Genomic DNA, 21,212 nt, shown 5'->3' on the forward strand with positions numbered 1-21,212 from the left:
AAATTGATTTTTGACTCAAATATCTTTTCAAAACTTTGAGATATTGGATTAAAACTAATTGTATCTTTGAAAAATTACTGTTTTCAAAATTTAGTTAAATTTTGAGAAAAATTGAACCAACAGTTTTCTTAAAAAAAAAATTGAAACCGAACAAAAAACAATACTAAAACTTGGTAACAATTTACTTTCGACTCAAATAGCTTTTCAAAAATTAAAAATATTGTCTTCAAACTTTTTTATTTCACAGAAATTAATTTTCGATATGCACTAGTTTTTTTTTTGTAAAAATCCAAAAGTTCGTTTATTCATAAAAAAATTAAATCTTCAAAAAATATTACGCAAATTTGGTAAAATTTGATGTTCGGTTTTTGATATTATATCAAATTAATTTAATTCATCCAATTTGTAAAAATTTAAGAAATGCTACAAAAATTGGTAAAAATTTGTTTTCGACTAAAAATCTATTTAACAAAATTAAATTTGTTGGTAATTTAAAAAAAAATTGAAGAATAATTCAAGTAACATCTTTTTTAACCCAACCCTACAAGCTTTTAAGCAAGACAAATCGACAGACGGGATGGTAAGTTATCAGTGTGGGTCGCATCCCAACTTCTTTTTTTGTAATTTGATTAAAGCAAAACTATGTTATTTGTACACAAACATGCAAATAAACAGACCATAATGCATTATCTGTAAAACCAATCAAGCTCAACTCTATTCAGGTCATATAAAGAATTGAGGAGAGCTTCAACCTCGCTTTAACTCCACATGTTAATGAAGTAGTCTACGAACAAACCCTCTCCTTGAAGCAATTGGTAAATGAACTTTTTTTATAGAATCTCAATTTACAGATGTTTTCTTACCATTTCTTCTTGAAAATTATCCATTTTATTAGTTTTAGTTAGTTTTTTTGGTAAGTTAATTTTAACATTTGATTTTCCCAAAACTTTCTTCTATTTGAGTGTTTTTTTATTGTTATTCTGACAGATCTTTTTTCAGTTGTACCAATTTTTAAATACAAAAATCTGCAGATCGTTTTGTTGGCAATTCCTCGCTGTACTCTTTATAGAATACCAAAAAAATGCACTTATAATATTTAAAAATGTGCATATGAAAGAAAATGACGTTAGTTACGTCATTACGCTTATAACTCAAAATGTCAAGACCAATTTCGATGATTCAGAATAGTCTTATCCGGCCTAACAAGAAGAAGTCCCAAACAAATTCCCAAAAAATCCTCGAAACAAAATATTAGAAAGAAAAATTATTTATCTATACATTTTGTTTAAAACTGTTTTACGACGTGACGCCATCTTCATGATAGATGACATTTCTTTTTACGTTACGTTGTGAATATTTTTGTTTTGATGATTTAATTATTTTTGAACCAAATTTTTTGACTTTTCTGGAACATTGGAAATGAACATCATTTCAAATATTAGGAATTTCAAAATTTTCGGAATTCTCAAAAAAAAAAGCTACCGCAAAATTCTTTTGTAATGAGAACTTGGTTGATATTTTCCAATTACGTTTTTTATAACGTCACGCCTCCTCACAATTTTCTGATTATGATGTTATTATACATTTTATTCATTCAAAAATCAAATTTGTGTTTAAAATTGAAGTAAAGTCTATTTAAATCATAAGGCTTCCCAATTAAGAAGTAAAATTATAAAAATAATGTATGTAAGATTAACTGTTATCTTAAGAAAGAACTAACCTTCCCTGCTTTGGGTTTTTCGCTACGTAACGGCTAGGTGCGAGTAGTCTCACTTCTCAATTTAATTTTGCCTTAAAAGTATCACTTTTTAAAGTGCAATCAGACCAAATACTAGACAAAAGGTACAAGGGCGGGGCGTAAGCACAAATTTTGTAAGATAGCAGTTATTGAATGTTTCACTATTTATATTTTTTTTTAAATGTTACTGCACGACCCGTTGTAACTTCCAAAATAAATGTTCATATATTCTGTCTGTTAAATTGTCTTCCAATGAGTTTAAAAAATTGGCAATTGTCACGTGATTGGATGTTATTGGAAGACTTTTGAAATATTGGAAGTTCTTCCAAAACTTTGGGTAGAAAGGTAGGATCGTTGATATCATCAATGTTTTTATAGGAACTTTATGGTAAGTATTGCCTTCGTAAGAATATCAAATTTGACATTTTAATCTATCATGGAATTACGATGGTGCATGTCGGTCCGTCTGCCTGTCCTAACCCTTTAAGTCTACGCCATTGGGTTGATTGAGTTTAAACTTGGAATTTATGGCACAACAAAGCGTTAGATCGGTCGGGCTATTGACAGGGGTCAAATCGGCTAAGGTGCTAGTTGACTATCATTTTTTGATAATCAAATTGACTATCATTTTCATTTCGCCTGTGTAAGATGATTGAACTCAATTCAATTCGATCGAACAATTTCAGATTCAAATTGTCAAAATTCATTGTTACCTTGGTGAAATTTAAAATTAATTCCTATAAAATATCTAAATAAAAGTATGACATTGGCTCGTTTGAATAAAATTCTTACTTCTCTTAGTTTATTCGAATGTTATAAGTTTTGTCGATTTTTTTTTTTAACGAAGCAAAGTGAACTAAGAAAATTTTTCAGTCGTTTTTTTAAGCGTCTGGTAGCTCTATTTGGAATAAACGCATATTTGTTTGTAAACGACTATCACACTTTGTTGTGACAGCTTTTTAAGTATCAATGGCTGCGTTCAATAAGATAGGGTATCTTGGAAAGGTGGATTTTTAGATACCTTATTGAACGAGTTGTATAGCTGTATTGAGATAGCTGTCAAAAAATAAAAACAACTTTCAGCTGTTCACAAAAAGCAGAGAAAAATTTAAGCTTGGAAGGCAAAATTGTTGTAAAATAAAACATTTAATGGATAATTCAATTGATGAATTGATAGGTGCGTAACAGTTTAATAAATAAGAGATAACATTAAGATGTAATCTATGTTAAACTTCCTCTTAACTCAATCGGAACTCTAAATGATTGATAATTTACTTGCGAAATCTCCGGTTTTAAACGATTTACGTTTAACAGGAAAGTATTCGAACAGAAACAAATATTTGTAAGAAGTGACAATACATAGATATAGTTGGAAAGAATTTCGATCTCATTTTGTATCTTTTTGTTTACCAACAAACACAAAAAGTTGAAATCAATTTTCAAGTTTCTTGAAATTCAACAATGTGTTGAATCAGCTGTTCTGTCAGATACATAGTTACCCCAGAAATTATTGGATACCTTTGGATTCCTTTTTTTTACATCTCAGCTGTTTTTGATCAGCTGTTATTTTACTTGTAAAACACTAACAAAAAGGTATCCGGATAGCCTATCTGTCTGAGATTGAACGCAGCCAATTTGACTATCACCTTACGTGGATCAAATTCGTTCATTTTGATTGTCATTTATCAACAATCGCCTTAGCCGATTCCACTCCAGGCTTCCTAGCGACTTTTGCGATATTTTAAAATTTCATGTTTCTTAAAGTGCGACTTAAGAATTTGCAAAACGCAATGTTTATATGGCTTTAAACCTTGGGAGTTGAGAAGAAAGTTTACTTGTGTTTAATAACACTTCACTTATGAATTTATTTTATAATTTATATTTATTAAACAACAGAAAGAAAGGCACAGATTCTAAAATAGAATTGTTTTTAGTTTTCAGGAATTCATGATCCGATTTTAATAGTTTTTTTTTCTCAACAAGCTCTTAAATTGTTTAAATAATATTTAATAATCAAAAACGTTATTTGTCAAAATATTTTTTTTCTTGATTTGATATCCTAGAAACGAGCCAACACTAAATAATTGCGTAAAAGTAATGTTTTTTTTTGAGAAACTAAATGGCATTTAATTTTATTTAAATAAACTTATTTTGCGGGGACTTTTTATAATGTTAGAATATAGATACTATTTTGCCCCACCTTCTTTCTAATCAAAACCCCTTCTCCAACTACACCCCCGTTCATTTTTACTAAACATCAGGCTCCTTAAGCCTAGTACGCAGCTAAAGTGAAACGAATTTTGTCAGCGGTCTCTAATTGCAGAGCAAAAGTAAAGCGAAAACCACATCGGACAAATATTTGTGGAGAGATTCTGTCAGCTGTCAAAAACAATTGACAAGTTCTGACAGTCGGGTAAACAAAAGTGAAAAAGAATTCTACGAGTATTTATTAACATTTTGTTGAGCAGTTAGTACATGTTTTTTTCATTTCTGCAGCTATATTACTCTAGAGACTCGCAACGGCTGAATTATTTTTGTGAAAAAGCTTCACTGGCTTCGACCAACGAAGCAAGTTTCTTTTTTTCCTCCGAAGAGAAATCAAATTTGTTTCCCTCAATTTATTTTTTGGAAGTTGAAGTTGACTGCTCGTCTTCATCACTTCTTGCACATCACCAATAACATCTTCAACATCCTGAGTTTCCGATTCAGAAATGTATTGTTGGAACGCATTAGAAAAATCTATTTTATTTTAAATTTTAAATCAAATATAAATCAAAGTCAAAACACCGAAAGTCACGAGTAAACAATTTTATTTTCAATACAAAAATTAAACGTCAAAATTTCGGAAGCAATTAATATGCCGGGAAATTAAATTGAGAACGAAAAGATTGGAGAATTGTACTAAGAAATCTAGTCCAACTATCCATTAAAATGACACATTTCGTCATTCAGTGGCGTACAGAAAAACGAAAAGACCAGCGAAATGTTTCGATTATGATTTCGTCATGTCATTTTTTTATGAGAATTTTCATTTCGCATCAGCAGCGTGCTAGGCTTTAAGAGAAACTACGCTTTTGGAAACTTAAAACCATTTTGCCCCACACCTGATGCTAGCTAATCGGGTCTTAGCTCTTACTAAAAGTGAGAGCTGTTGTTATAGTGTTGTTAATGTCCATGTTTATGAATTTATTAATAGTTATTGAATCATGAATAAAAGTCATATTAAATTATGGAGGATTAATTTAACGCTTCGGCTACTTGTTCTTTTGTTTATGTATATTTGTTTTGATTAAAAATATTTTTGTTTCTTTTTCGCATATATTTGTATTTTAAATTTGTTTTTAAAAATTTTAAAAGCACAAGGTGTCAAAAAAAGTTGTGGCTCTAATTTTTGTAAAAAAAACATAAGAGACTTCAGTAAATTGCATTCTTTGAAAGTAGTTACTTTTCAAGTGTCAAACATTTTAAAATAAGAACTTTACTTCACTAATATCTACCTTTAGTTCGTCGTTAAAACAACTACTAAACACATTATTTTCTACAAAATGCTCCCCAGTAAAGCTACAAGTACATTCGTTTCCAATTTGACAAGAAACCAATTTACACAAAACATTGAATGGAATTGTGAAAAAAATAAATAAATCATAGAGCAATAAAGTTCAGCTTTCAGTTAAATAAAAAAAACATGATCAACTGCCATTTTGACAGAAGTAGACTTAACTTAATAGTTAAATAATTTTTTCTTTCCAGTAAACTTTCCAATAAAGTTGCCTTAATTGGAAGACAATGGGCAGGTTCTGGCAACATAAGGGACATTATTTGCAGTCAACTTTATGCTTTGAACGTATATTTTGACAAATGCAATTAGTTAGTTTTTCAAGTGTCTTGAATTCAAGTTCTGAACTTTACTTCACAAACCTATACCTTAAATTTATAATACAAAAACTGCATGGTACAAGTAAATCACGATTTGTATTTCGTGTTCTAAAGAAATAAGTTTTACTTATTTTCTTTCGAATTGCCCTGAAAACTACATATTTACAGAAAACATTAAATATAGTTGTGCAGAAGATAAATAAATCACAGAGTAATAAAGTTCAGCTTTCAGTTTAATGAAAAAAAACATGATCAACTGTCATTCTGACAGAAGTAGACTTGACATTATAGTTAGGGAGATTTTTCTTAACTAACTTTCCAGTCAACTTTCCATTAAAGTTGATTTAATTGGAAGGAAAGTTTTTGGCAATCCGATAATAGAAACTTTCCTTACTTTCAAGTCCCTTATGTGTTCTGAACCTGTCCAATTTGTTGGCACCTTAGATCTTAAATTTTGCTTTACTTTAAAGTCCCTTATGCCGTCTGAACCTGGCCACTGTTGAGCGATTGATTCCTCGATAGGGTGACAACTTTTGCACCACCTTTTACTAATTTAATTGAAACTAAAAGTTCGATGTACCGAAAACAAATTATGTATGCAAATTTAACTATAACTACAAAATTTTTATTATACATATGTAAGTATGGAATATTTTGAATTTTTTGATTGATTCAGTGATTTTATTATTATATCCTGTTATAAGCTAGACAAGCCGATCCGGCTTTACAAAGTAGGTACACATAAACTTAATGGACTAAGATATGATGTTTTTAGGTACAAACGCACGCGACTTAAAAAATGAATAGATTATTTTCAAAACCTGATAAGAATTAACAAATTTATGAGAAAATTAGGTTTATCTACATTTTAAGAGTAGGTAAGTTGGTTATTTTTAATTGATTATATTATAGGTAGACTTTATTAATAATGTTTGTCCTTCGATCAAGTTCGAATATGTTTAGATGAATTCTCATGAAATTATTATGTCTATTGTTGGAAGACAGTTGAACTCAGTTAAGTTGACTTCAGGTTCAGATGAACTCAACTTTATACTTCCATGGTTATTCTATTAATTAGTTTAAATAAAAAAGTTGTATTTAGAGTTTAAGTTCGATTTTTGAAGGGTTCATGTGTTTGGTTTTAGGTCTTTTAACAAATAAAGAAGCTTTGACATTTGCGAAGAATTGACAAATGTGCTATTCTTGTCATGCTTCTAACATTATCCATTCGGATTCGGAATAAAACTATAGGTTACCTACATCCCCGACAGTGCTAGCAGAGAGTGGTCTGATCTTTTTTAAACTATATTTAACTCATCGGCTTTTCCATGGGTGAAGTAAATCAAATTATTCTTTCTGTCACACGTGGGACAAAATAAATTGATTTATTTTTGATTTAAGATCAAATCTGTTATTGGCAGATTTACCCTTCTTTGCACCAATATTAAGACAATTTTTAAAAAATGTTTAGCTCGGAATTTGACATTTGAAGTTATCACGTTCACGAAGTACATAAAACTAAGAGAATGACAAATAAAAAAACAAAAACATTGTTTAAGTGTTATTGTTACAAATTGTTGCAATTTGCTACACTTATGCAGGAATGACTGTTGTAAAGAATTGTTTGACCTGTCAAACAACCAATATTAACAATAAAAACAATTTGTTTTTATACTTTAAATCAAAACATGTACAATGAACAAAGAACTAAGCCTACTCCTAACTTGCTTGAAAAACTCAACTAAATAGAGGAATTAGCGACGGAAAATTGGTTAATTATGTAACGAACATGGTTTAAGGTCATTGCTTTTTTTGAAGCTTACAAAATTATCTGGATTGTAAACTTATTATTTACTTTGACAGTTCAAAACTTTCAACTTCAGAGTTAAGTTACGAATTGTTACAAATCGTAATTGTTTGACACTTCAACAATGAGTTAAGGAACGATGTGATGGTGTCATGTCGTTGCAAATCGTAACAAATGTACAAATGTAAAGGTTACAAAAACACAAGATCTTAAAACTGTTTGAGAGTTGTAAGTCACTGGCTCTGATTCTTCACGAGTTCGAGCGGCACAAAATGTATGTTTTTTTAGCTCCATTTTGTTATTAGTTTTCTGTAAAATGACAGATGTCAAAACGATTCCAATTTGATTCGATTTTTACAGCAAAGCTTTTAGGATGATTGTTATCCAAGTCTCCCCTAAATAGTCAAATTTTAATATACAATTATTTTAACTCGTTCGACGACATTATTTGTGAAAAACAAAATATTTGTTTACTACCTGGCCTAAAGGAACATACTTTTGTGAATTAATTAATTGCCTATTTTCTGTTATTTTTTTTGCTATGAAAGGTTTTATAAAGCCCCGACCAAATTAAAGAGTGTGTCATTTCTTAAAATTGTCTTGTCAGAGAACCATTTCTTAACAAACCAACGTTACGACATGAAAACAGAAACAGAATACATAAAATCGAAAAAAATTTGGCGGTCGCCAGGACTTGGAATAAAATATTCTAGTCTAGGTGAAGCAATTTTTTCAAAACTTAACGAAAGTAATCCTGACCGGGTAATTGAAGTTAATTGTGACAGTGGTAAAGAATTAACAGTGAACGAAATACGTCAACAAACTAAAACGGTTGCAAGGAATTTTCAAAGATTTGGTGTAAAAGTAGGAGATACGGTTGTAGTGTTCTCAAGGTCGAACACAAAAATCACACCGATAACTTTTGCTTGCTTTGCTCTCGGAGCGCCGGTAAACTTTTTTGAAACAAGCTTTCAGGATGGTGAGTGGAATAAGATAGGGAGTCCTTTGAGCTTCAAGTATATATGTATGTGTTTGCTTTCAGATGTCATTAGACACAATTTAGAACTTCTAAACCCAACTTTGATAATTTTCGAAGAAGAATTTAGGGATACAATTCAAACATGTCTCGAAGGCTTGCAACTTCCCAAGCTTAAACAGTCTTTCAGTGTTGATTCTCATGAACTCTTTGAAGTTCAAACTGATGAAGAAGATTTTCAACCTATTCACATAGAAGATCCAAGTCAACATCCAGCGACCTTAATCTTCACATCCGGCTCTACGGGAATGCCAAAGATTGTAATTCTTTCTCATGCCCTTATGATGCAAGACTTGTACAATAAGTGGTGGCCTTTAGATTCGAATTCGATTATCTGTGGATATTGTGATCTTCGTTGGGTTGTTCAAATCCAGATGATGATGCAACCAGTTTTTTTCGGTGCGAAACGTGTCTACACATCTCGTGCTGAAACAGGAATCACAGTTGAAGAGAAAAGAGCAATCATTGATAGATTCAAGATCACACATTTCTTCGAAGTCCCCATGTTCTACCTTGAGATTCTGGCATCTGCTGAACAATCAAAAGACCCTCGGAGTTTGAGCTCCTTGAAGATAGCTTTGGTAGGTGGTGATGTTGTTACAGAGGCCTTGGTTGACTTCTCGCAAAGAGTAATACCGAAATGCAGAGTGATCAAGGTCTACGGAATGACAGAAGTCGCTGGTGCAGTTTGTACAAGTGAACTTTCCAGCAAGACCGAATTGAACGGAGGAGTTCTAAAAAATGGTTTCATGGTGAAAATAATCGATGACAAGGGTTATTCGTTGGGTCCTAACGAAGCAGGTCGATTGTGTTTAAAGTCAACCGTACCTTTGTTGGGATATTTGAAAAACGAAAAGGCAAACAAAAGGGCTTTTCTAGAAGACGGATGGTACGATACCGGAGATTGTGCGTGCATGGGTTCGGATAATTTATTGAGTATTGGTACGCGCTATCATGATTTGGTGCGATCTTCCGAAACAATTGTAAGTTCATTTTTTTTTTGCTTTTGAATATTCTTCATATCAACTGTCTTGTTTTCTGTGTTCGAAGATTGTTCCAAGTGTTGTTGAAAGTATCATCAATAACCATCAATGCGTCCAGTCCTCTATTTTAGTTGGTCATTCAAATTCTGAGAAATCCAAAGATCACACCGGAACTTTGTTGAAAAATCAAAATTTCTCACACAAAATCGAAGAAGAACTTCGAAATCTTCTGCAGGATGAACTTACTAATGAACAATTTGATATTATTCGTTACATAAGGATTATTTCAGAAATTCCATTGAAATCCTGTGGCAAGGCTGATCGCAAGGCTTTGAAAGTCTTGGCTGAAAAACTTCGAAAATCTAACGGAATCGGAAGTCATTAAAAGTAAAATAAATAAGTTATTATGTTAAGTTTTTGTTTGTTAATAAAAAGTGTAAATGAATTATTGTTGTAGTTTGTTGAACTTTCTTTCAATAGAGCGTCATCTCGGGGAATTTTAATTTTAATTTAATTTTAATAGAAACGTTAGCAAATCTTTCGATAACAGTTTTTTGAGATTGTTATATATTTTTGAAAAAAGAGAGGAATCCATTATTTACGCAAAGACATCTCCACTTTACAAAGTACCTTTTCAAAATTTGAATTTGCTGTACAAAATTACCTAAAACCATCTATAGACGAAGTATTTCATCGTAAATGTTTACCCGAACACATATATTTTCTGTGTGATGTGTGAGAAATTTTTAGAAAGGACTTCAGACCAGTTCACAATATTAGTCAAGGGATTGCGGGAATATTTTTGCGTTGTCAAATAAAGTTACTTTTTATGGCGTTAGTAAGTAATTTGGGTACAAAATCCTAAAAACAAAATTCCCGAAACCCCAAGATCCCGAAAATTTAAATTCACGAAAAAAGCCCAAAATATTTGCATACATTTTCTTCATTTTATATAATTTTCGAATCGATGTTCTTCAATTCTTGGAAAAATCAATTATTATTGGCTAATTGGTAATTTGTTTATCGGCTGTTCAAGCCTTTCATTTCGTGCAGAATTTGTACACGTTTTTCACAGCCAGTATATAGCGGCATCGAATTCTGAATTCAGTTTTTAGTCTTGAAAAAGCTTAGCGACACTCGTTGGTCTATCGTGCTGAAGCTACAAAAGCCTAAGTCAACGGCTATCCGGTAATCGAAAAAGCTTTAAACAGGATATCTCCCAATAAAGAGCAAGAAGACATCGTGAGGAATAAGTCAACGCACCTTCTACAGAAGATGAGTGGTCTTGAAACCGCTTTGTTTGCAACATTTTGGAACGATATCTTTGAGTTGCAAGGCCCGAAAATGATTCTTGAACCGGCAATGCGTGCACTAGAATCATTGAAATCATTCGTGGAATCCAAACGAAATGATTTTGATAAATGCGAGGAAGCAGCCAAAAAAATATCTCATAACGAATAATGTGAGGTTGAATCCACTCTATTAAGGGAAAGCACAAGACGCAAATCTGTCACCCAAGGAAAAATACAAAGTATCCGCCTTCATCCCAGTAATTGACCAGTATCCGTTTGGATACGTTCAGAAGACCATATTTTTCTCGAATACCGTATACGGAATTTAACGAATAGAGTAGTGGCAGCAAGTGTTATATTTGTGCGTTCACACGAAGCCCATGCAGGAAAATCCCATATTCATGAAATAATTTTTTCCGTATACCGTACGAACTTGTCACTACTATTCGATAAATCTCGAATGTATTTTTTTATCGTATACATGATTAGCAGCGCTTATCTTTATATTATGTCGTTCACACGAACAAAATTTCATCAAATTCGTTCATCACGTTCAACGTTCATTACGTCGTGTTTTCGATTTGACGGTGGTCGGTTGATTGTCGACACTGCTGTGTCCCCTGCCACGCCTCAAAACCCGTACGTGAAAAAAGCGAATCGAATATTTCTCGTGTGAAACGCTGTCTCGTATTCGATAAAACCGCATGCGTGAAAAAATCGAATCGAATAGTCGCCGTCTGAACGTAGCCTTTCTCTTACTGAAAGATTGCATGCCTATGATTCATCGAGAAGATGGATGCTGCAAATTTGCAAGCTGCAGCAGAGGCATTGTTGAAAGTGTATTCGGATGATTTAGAGCCTAGTTTTAATAATGAGTTGCTTCAATTTGTGTCTTTGATTGACTCATACAAAAAGGAAAAGCACTATGGAACAGATCATTCGCGGGAACTATTTTACTACCAAATTCTCGAAAATCTTAACTTCAGAGCTACATTACCAAACCTCGAGATTGCATTGAGAATATATTTGGTTTTGATGGTAACAAATTGCACTGCAGAGCGCTCATTTTCAAATTTTTTTCGGCGAAAAAAGCTTGAAAGGTTCCGTTCGTTAACCCAAAAATTTAATTTTAGATAATTCCTTTTTCTGTTTGTATTTATATGGGCTTGTTCAATACTAAAGGAATATATGTACTTGGTTTCACAATAAAATATTTATTGAAAAACTCAAAAATGGTTTACTTTAATTTGGTAATAATTTTGGGCAAGCGAGCCTCCGCTTCTTTACTTGACCAAGGCCTCTGGACCTCCAAATCTGGCCCTGCCTACAACTCTCAAACACTCCCGAGTGCGAGTAATGTCAGTGATGGATGCCGAATACGTACGGCTAATTTGAGAAAGCACGTTTCATGACAATAATAATGACTCTTAAGAGATTTTTCAATTACTCGCTAGAGGTAGTACTCGTGAAAAAAAAAACTTTTTATAGCAAAGGCTTGACACTAACCATCTATCCATGGGTACTACTATTTCGTTACTATAAAAACTATAAATTTGACCTGCTTTGTAAGGAGTTTTTACTAAAATATTTCATTTTAAATAGGCCGTTGACACTTTTGAAGCTGTCATATTTTGACATTTGAAATCAACATGATTCAATGGCTGCGTTCAATCTCAGTCAGATAGGGTATCCAGATACCTTTTTGTTAGTGTTTTATGTGTTAAATAACAGCTGGAATGTCAAAAAAGGAATCCAAAGGTATCTAAGAATTTCTGGGGTATGTAGGTACCTGACAGAACAGCTGATTCAACACATGGTTGAATTTCAAGGAACTTGAAAATTGATTTCAGCCTTTTGTATTTGTTGGTAAACAAAAGGATACAAAATGTTAGTTTAAGTTGTATTTGAGGCTGTTCTGTACATAATAGAGGATGAAGAAGCTATTCGCCTCCAAATGTAAGAAGGTTTTCCAAGTAAATCATTAATCGTATAGAATTGCAATTGAGCTAAGAGGAGATCTATTATTAAATTGTTACGCACCTATCAATTCATCATCCTCCGGTGAATCAGTTGAATTATTAACTTCCCATAGGAAGTTATTGTAATGGGTCCGATTTGTCAAATTGAAAATGTTGACATTTCTCGACGTTTCAAGGTCCCTAGAGTCGAAATAAAAGATTTTTAGAAAGATGTCTGTGGGTGCGTGTGTACGTACGTTCGTACGTCCGTACGTTCGCGACGTTTTTTTCGTCGTCCATAGCTCAAGAACCAGGAGAGATATCGACTTAAAATAAATTTTGTTATACAGATAAAAAGGCAGAAAGATGCAGAAAGAGCTCTCAAGAAAATTGCGTGGGTGGTTTTTTTACCATAGCAGTTTAAAAAAAAGGTGAATATTTTGGTTAACCCGAAATATCTTACGAACCAAAAACGCTAGAGACTTGAATTAAATTTTATATAATAAACTGTAACGTGATATCAAAGAAATATATTTTTTGAAAAAATTCTATCTAACTGTTTTTTTTTCTAAATTAAAAAACTGAAAAAAAAAATTTGTCACCCCCTAAATTTAACGACTTACATATGATTTCATCTCCGAAACAATTTTGAGCAACGGAGAATAATGTTTTTGAAATCTGATAAAATTTTGAGAAAAATCGAATTGACAGTTTTTTTTATAAAAAATAAAAATCTAAAAAAAACATTACTCAAAGTTCGTAAAAATTAAATATCGATTCAAATATCTTTTCAAAAACATGAAATTTAGGCTTCAATCTCATTTTATCTTATAAGAAATATTGTTTCTAACATTCAGTAAAATTTTGAGAAAAATCGAATTGAAAGTTTTTTTACAAAAAATAAAAACCTAAAAAAAAAATTAATAAAAGTTGGTAAAAATTGATTTTCGACTCAAATATCTTTTAAAAACTTTGAGATATTGGCTTTAATTTACTTTTATCTTTCAAAACATATTGTTGTCAACATTCAGAAAAATTTTGAACAAAATCGAATTGACAGTTTTTTAGAAAAAATTGAAAAACCGATCAAAAATTAACAAAAGTGGGTAAAAATTGAATATGGATTCAAATATCTTTTTAAAAACTTGAAAGTTAGACTTCAAACTTATTTTATCTTATAAAAAATATTGTTTTAAGCATTCTGAAAGATGTTGAGAAAAATCGAATTGACAGTTTTTTTTACAAAAAATAAAAACCTTAAAAAAAATTTATAAAAGTTGCTAAAAATTGATTTTCGACTCAAATATCTTTTCAAAAATTGTAGATATTGGCTTTTAACTACTTTTACCTTTCAAAAATTATTGTTAACATTTAGTAAAATTTTGAAAAAAAATTGAATTGATTGTTTTTGTACAAAAAATTAAATACCTAAAAAAAAATTTAACAAAACTTGATACAAATTTACTTTCGACTCAAATAGATTTTCAAAAATTAAAAATATTGGCTTCAAACTTATTTCATTTTACAGAAAATATTGTTTTCGATATTCAGTGATTTTTATATAAAAACGCAGCCAATAATGCATTGAAAATGTCATAATTTAATACAAAAATAAAATTGTGCTCACTAATGGAAACCGAGTTCTTGTGACTTAAAACCATTTTTCTTCGGACTCAGGTAAATGATAATTTCAATATCAACCACACCCAGTTTAAGTGGTTAAACATGGAATTCGTCAAATTACAGTCACAAATGTGGAAATTGGTTATGAAAAATTTCATTAAAATGGTTATGGTGCTGCATTTTATTTGTATATTTTTAATAACACTAATTTATTTTTGAAATTAAATAAAAATCCATTGGATTCTTTGTTTGCTTGTTATTTTGTGTGTGATCGAAATGAAACCTTTTATTGGAAACCCCTATGCATATATTAAATCACTATTTTTACTTTGTTTGTTTACTATTGAGCAAAACTAAATTAAAAACAAAAGTTTTTTAAATGGTCTTTAGCTTCACTTTTTTATTTGAATATTAAAACATCTTTCAAAACACGCGTAATTGAGCACTTATTTCTTTCTTTTTGTACGAAGTACTAATTCAAAACTTGAGCACTTTTAAAACACATTCAAAACACTTTTAATATTTTCCGTATTTACCGACTCACATGTTCTGTTTCTTCCTTACTGAGCAAACTGAGCACTGATGAAAAAACCAAATACTTGAATAGAGTCTAAAAACTATTTTGGGAGCTTTTTTGTGTTGTAAAAAGTCAATTTTGTTCAAAAGTAAGCTTGAGCACTTTTGGCAACATTATGTATTTCGAAAAAATCTAAATATAAAACCACTAGATTTTAGAACACATAAAAGTAAACATATAGTTTTGATTCAAAAAATATAAAGTCCGTGCTCCAAAGATGTCGCATATGATGGATGTATACATAAGGTTTTCTAATATAGATTTTCTTAGAATGGACATTTTTGAGTTGAAAGTTTATAGACTTTTTTTTATGAAGTCAAAAATATGAAATGTTTTTTCTATAATTTTAGTTACTTAAGTCGAGTCATTAGTAAATTTTTGTGTTGAAATTGGATAAGATGCTTTAAATTTAGTAGCATGTTTTCAATATGGAATGAAATTTTTTAAAACTATTACCCGTGCTTTGTTAGAAAATCTATCCATAGTATAGTAGAATTTTACACGAATAACAAAAAAATATCCATACGATTGGTATTGCATTTGTATCTCGATGGCTGTGTTCGTTGAGTAGTGGTGCATTTGGCATTATGTGTGTGTTTTCCATTGGGGAACAAATCAATCTGTTACTGTTGATACAGAGAAGATTTAAAAATGATTAAGTTTGGCAGCACTTTCTTAAGTGCAAATGGTGTTTCGATGTTTTCGATGCGTGAAGTACAAGTGAGATATTTTGACTCGAGTTAAACAATGAAGAACTGTTTTGTTCAGCAAAACTTAAGAATATGCTACCTACTAAATGTCCATTTTTTTTTTAAATTTGATTAAAACAAAACTATATTTTTTGTACACAAACATGCAAATAAACAGACCATAATGTATAATCTGTCAAACCAACTCCTCCACATAGGTTTTTCTTCCCAAATTTTAACTCGACTCCGATCTCCTACAGGAATCGAGTCAAATCAAGCTCATTTCAACTCGATTCAGGTATATAAAGAATTAAGGCGATCTTCAAGCTCGCTTCAACACCACATGTTAATGTAGTAGTCTACGAACAAACCCCCTCTCCAGATGTTTTCTTACCATTTCTTCTTGAAAATTGTCCATTTTATTAGTTTAAGTTAGTTTTTTTTCTAATTTATATTTAACATTTTTTCGGTTTGAAAAAATTACAGCAGAGAAGTCCAATTTTTGCAGCAATTCAAGTCGTATGCCATCTATAACGTGTCGAATTTTATCTTCAAAGGTCTCAATTACCTCAAGTTTATCTGCGTAGACAAGCGACTTCACATAACCCCATAGAAGATAGTCAAGCGGTGTTAAATCACACGTGAAGCCACGCCACAGGTACAAGACGCTATATAATTCGCTCACCAAAAATGTCCTTCAATATATGTATTGTTCCATTTTACTGTATAGAATTAGACCGAAATTAACCCATATTTTGGTACTAAATTTACACAATAAATACCAAGCCAAACTGACTATAAACCAAGTGACAGCTGTCAAAAAGACCAAAGCAGAAAAAAATATTGCCAGATTGAAAACCACACGTTTAAAGACACCCGTTATAAGTTAAAAAAAAGTACTATTGAAATGTATTTTTAAAAAAAGTTTTTAAGTTTGTTGGAAACAGTTTTTTTTCAATGGTTTGACACTTGACACAGGCAAACTGTGTTGTTCAGTAAGGTTTGGCAATTCATCGGGAATAGTTTAAAAACAAAACAATGCTTCCAAATTGTGACATTCACATTTCAAGTTAAATGGATCCTTCAATAAGCAAAACGGCTGCATAAAGAGTAAAGGTAATCCTCAAGCCATAATTAAATTACCATTGCATTCAGTAAAATTGAAAGCCTAAATAGCACTGCGTAGGTGGCATCATCGGTCCTTATTACAGATTCTTAAATGAAGTTCTTGTAATCGGTCCATATTTTATCCAATTAAAATTTTCTCGACATTTTTCAAAGGTTTATGGACCATAAGGTAGAACCTAAATAAAAAGTTTTAAGATTTGTCGGCATGTGCGTTTTTTTTTATTTATTTAAAAAACTGAACACAAATATTAGAAAAAAAATCCTTTAGCCATTCATCCAAATGGGCGTCATCGATAAAGATGATTTTTCAAAAATCCAATTGGGGAACACACGACGACGTGAATCCCGATTAGACAAGTGACGGACTCAAACGACGACAACAAGCTCTCCAAGTAAGAAGACGTATAAAGAATAAACATCCAATAGCGAAAACACAAATTCGAGGCTTAAAGCTGGTAGTTAACGACATAATATTTAGCATAACACGGGAAGGCTATCTTTAATGTGGCAGCCGCGATGGTTTGGACTTTGGAGGTGATTAACGAGATGTTTGTTGATATAAATCCAAGCGATCTTGATTTTGTAAACAATTCTCGATCAAAACAAACACCTGTCGTCGAACTGTCACAACAATCCACTGTCATCGTGTCAAACGAGCCAGCGCCATCTACAACCTCGCAGCAGAAGAAGAAACACAACTGAAACAGCGTTGCCGTCTGTCAAGCAAGTAGTAGTTTTAAGAATTTTAAAAATGAACAATATAAAGAAAGTAAAATTAAATTAGTTTCTTATAATGTAGCTGGTTTAGGTAACAAATTATTATTTGTAGATTTTTTTAAATTTGTTAAAGAACATAATGTTTTCTTTCTATTGGAGACTTTTTTAGTAAGTGAACAAATAGAGTATTTTAACAAATATTTCAGCGAGTATAACCTACACTGGATACCTGCCACTCGTGAGCACAATTTTGGTAGAGCGATAGGTGGATCTTTGTTTGGCTTTAAAAGTAACGTCAATGGCAACTTCACCGTAGAAAATGATCAAACATGTCTTTTAATCAACATCCTGAGTAAAAAGTACTTTATTGTGCCCACGTATCTAAATTGCAATTTCTGGGATAATGATTTCAATGCACTTGATGATTGTCTACACACACTACCGTCTCAAAATATAATGCTGATCGGTGACGTTAATCCTCTGATAGGAAATTAACAGATAGTTTCGGACGAAAATAATTTTATAACCATAGATATAGCAAAAACACGAAATTCTAAAGACTAAACAGTCAACAGAAATGGTAGAATTTTTATGGAAATGTGTCAAACAAACATTCTTTTTATTCTTAATGGCTGTAGTAAAAATGATTCACTAGGAGAATTTACATTTATTGGAGGATCAGGAAAATCAGTAGTTGATTTCTGCGCAATTTCAAGTGAATGGATAAAAATCACATCGTCCTTCGAAGTAGGAGTAAAAACACTCTCTGGCCATATGCCTCCTTTAGTAGAACTCAGCCTAAACAACCCCTCATATCGCTACGAAATAGCGCTACCCCCAAAACTCGTCTGGAAAGATAGTTCAAAAGAAATGTATGCAGCAAAGTTACTGAACCAGATCAACATAACCTTTTTAACTACATTGGAATTTTGAAACGAGGAAAAAATACGCTTTTTAAACTAATCTATAAAGGAAGTCGTACCACATCAAAATCTTATAACTACCGTCAAAAATGGTTCAACCTAGAATGCTTCACCGCAAGAAAGCTATCTTTTGATCTGCTAAGAAAATTAAGGAACACCATTGATCATAACGAAACCCTAAGAGGAAAATATATCACCGCAAATAAAAATTATAAAGAATTATGCCTTTATAAACACAAACATTACTACAATACATTAGCTATAGAGCTCTCCTGTACAAGAGATACCAAAGGTTTTTGGACAAAAATAAAGTCACTAAAAGGCCTAGAGGATACACTTAACGGCAGGAAAACTGGCTGAACACTTCAAAATACTCCTTAATCCATGCAACTTGGAAGAGCACAACTTTCACTACGCAGAACCACTGGTCGAAGATGATGTACTTGATAGGGAAATAACTCTAAATGAGCTACAATTGAGCCTGTATAGCTCTAAGAACAGAAAAGCACCTAGTCCTGTTCGAATCCCTAATGAATTTTACAAAAATGCTCCTATCGAATTTAAAGATGCTGTAGTGTACCCGATCTATAAAAAAGGTGATGTTAATTTGGCATCTAACTACAGGGGTATATCGTTCATGAACTCAACAGCAAACATTTTCTCTGCAATTCTACTTAATCGAATAAACGAATGGTTAGAAAGAAACGAAGTATTGAGTGAGTATCAAGCAGGTTTTCGGAAAGGGTACTCAACGATAGACAACATTTTCACTGTGACGACCATTGCCCAACATTTTCTGAAACAAAATAAAAAATTGTACATGTTTTTTGTCGACTTTAAAGCAGCTTTTGACTTTATTGATCGCAATGCATTGTTCTCCAAGCTGTCACCGAAATATGTACCAAAATACTCAACAATCGGCGTGGGATGGCAAAAGTATGTCAGAATGGTTTAACACAACATCAGGAGTGAAGCAAGGCTGTCTTCTGAGTGCAATATTGTTTTCACTGTTCATTGACGATATCTTTACTCATCTACCTGTTGAAGTATGCGTAGCAGAAATAAGATTTAAGGTGCATCTTTATGCTGATGACATCGTTATGTTTGCTGAATCTCCGCAGAGTCTTCAACTTATGATTATTAAACTCAATACTTATTGTAAAACCTGGAGGCTTGCTTGGGAAACGGCTAAAAATGGTTTCTAGATGGTGAATCAATTGAAACAGTCACACAATACAAATACCTTGGTGTTATACTGCAATCAAAACATGAAGTTTTCTCTCCACCTTGAGAAAAAACTGGGTTCCGGTAAAAAGCTTAAAAATTCCTCCGGGAAAGATATAATCGGGAACTATGAAATTAAGACCTCCGCAAAATACAAGGTCTTCGAATCAATTATGCGCTCTGTCATGTGCTATAGTTGCTACACTTGGGGTTACCGTTCATATGAAGAAGTTGAAAAACTGCTACGATATTTTTTAAATGAATGGAAAACGCTGTCTGATAAATGTGGATTTAACTTAAACTTGCAATACGAAGACCGGGCTGAATTGAAGCAAAACTTTTACCAGTAACTTGAGTTTCACGACACTCATCAGCACAACGAATGCATTCAACAAGCTACTAACTCTATCAACAGACCGATCTACCCAGCTCAGCTTTAGCCTAAACTGCAACAACTATTTTAATGATGCGAATAACATCCAATCAATATCTTTAATTTGCAGAGCTAGGTGTGATATGCTTAATTTAAATGGTTCAACATACATAAATAAAGAAACAAATCTATGCACAATATGCAATATGAGAGCAAAATAAGACACTTTTCACCTTTTAGCAATATGCCCCATCTACAGAGAATTAAGTTGCAATTACTTCGGTGAGTTGGCTTTGACGATGGAACAAACTAAACTATTGAATGGTTCTAATTGGGTAGCCCTAAACAGTTATCTAAAAGATGCACTCAAATATAGACACTATATAAATACTGAATTTACTTAGTAGTTACGTCATGTTCTTGCGACAGGTACTTTTCATCACGATTTTAAATTTGTGTTTAATTTCTTCTTGTAAAAGATCCAAAATGTAAATTTATCTTGTTTTTTATCTTTTTTGTCTAATTACAAAATTCTGAATTAGAAGTTTTAATTTTCATTTAAATTACTTTAAATTTATTGTTTTATAATACATACTTACAAAATGTTTAATCGGGCAGACGGCAATGCCACACCCATAACTTTTTATTTATTAAAATTTTAATTGTAAATTTTGTAAACTTTATTATTGAAAAATAAAAATCTAATCTAACCACACCACAAGACGACGCTGTGTATGGGCGTTTAGTCTCATGTTGTGCTCTACTGCCGGACAAGTTTTTGTGACGCGGACTTGACTGCCCGGGACCCTGCTTTATATACTTTTACGAACAGCGGCGATGCTTTCGACTGATCTTGGGTTTCCTTGAAGTACGGGTGTTGGTTGATTGTTGACTGAACCGTGTGATTCGAATTTGGATTTTTGTAGCCTAACAAAAAGGCACAACGCTAGAATCGTTTGATACTAGAGCACACCCATTTTGATAATAAAGTTTTATCATTTGCACGTGTTGCTCGTCGCTGCAACTTGCCATAAAGTCTTTAGACTTTTATAGTCGACAGGTTTAGACGACATAAGGTACTTGAAAGTAAGGCAAGTTTCTAGTAGCTGTCGAAAAACTCCAATTGAGTTCTTTCCAATAATGGCAACTTCATTGGAAAGTTGACTGGAAAATTAGTAAAAAAAAATCTCTTCTACTTATGTTAAAATGACAGCTGATCATGTTTTTTCATTCAACTGAAAGCTGAACTTCATAACTCTTAAATTTAT

The 21,212-nt window shown here is 32.1% G+C and overlaps 3 protein-coding genes across 5 annotated transcripts in view; 2 read left to right on the plus strand and 1 right to left on the minus strand.

Annotated features, from left to right (window-relative positions):
- The window catches only part of LOC129944739 (luciferin 4-monooxygenase-like), a 35,078-nt gene extending 20,226 nt beyond the window's left edge, over positions 1 to 14,852 (minus strand). The window contains exon 1 of one of the 3 annotated variants that reach the window (XM_056054404.1): positions 14,710 to 14,852. The gene's annotated coding sequence lies outside the window, so the exon portion shown is untranslated. Of the gene's footprint in view, positions 1 to 14,596 lie in introns of all 3 variants that reach the window. The other 2 variants (XM_056054401.1, XM_056054400.1) reach the window with 2 other exon arrangements.
- Positions 1 to 21,212, plus strand: part of LOC129948542 (uncharacterized) — a 35,158-nt gene that overhangs the window by 2,177 nt on the left and 11,769 nt on the right. The gene's annotated exons all lie outside the window — the stretch shown is intronic.
- LOC129948538 (uncharacterized) lies at positions 8,015 to 9,825 on the plus strand. The gene is made up of 3 exons (XM_056059579.1): positions 8,015 to 8,400; positions 8,464 to 9,440; positions 9,508 to 9,825. Exons 1-3 carry the CDS (start codon positions 8,061 to 8,063, stop codon positions 9,823 to 9,825), a joined length of 1,635 nt encoding a protein of 544 aa, XP_055915554.1. The 5' UTR covers positions 8,015 to 8,060.

This window comes from Eupeodes corollae, chromosome 2 (assembly GCF_945859685.1).
Source record: "Eupeodes corollae chromosome 2, idEupCoro1.1, whole genome shotgun sequence".
Classification (NCBI taxonomy): domain Eukaryota; kingdom Metazoa; phylum Arthropoda; class Insecta; order Diptera; family Syrphidae; genus Eupeodes; species Eupeodes corollae.

What these genes read in the sequence shown, in the direction of transcription:
- LOC129948538 (XM_056059579.1), top strand. Translation starts at nt 8,061, where the DNA reads ATGAAAACAGAAACAGAATACATAAAATCGAAAAAAATTTGGCGGTCG. An exon ending in TGAAACAAGCTTTCAGGATG is followed by an intron (nt 8,401 to 8,463) that starts GTGAGTGGAATA and finishes GTTTGCTTTCAG; the next exon opens with ATGTCATTAGACACAATTTA. An exon ending in TGCGATCTTCCGAAACAATT is followed by an intron (nt 9,441 to 9,507) that starts GTAAGTTCATTT and finishes CTGTGTTCGAAG; the next exon opens with ATTGTTCCAAGTGTTGTTGA.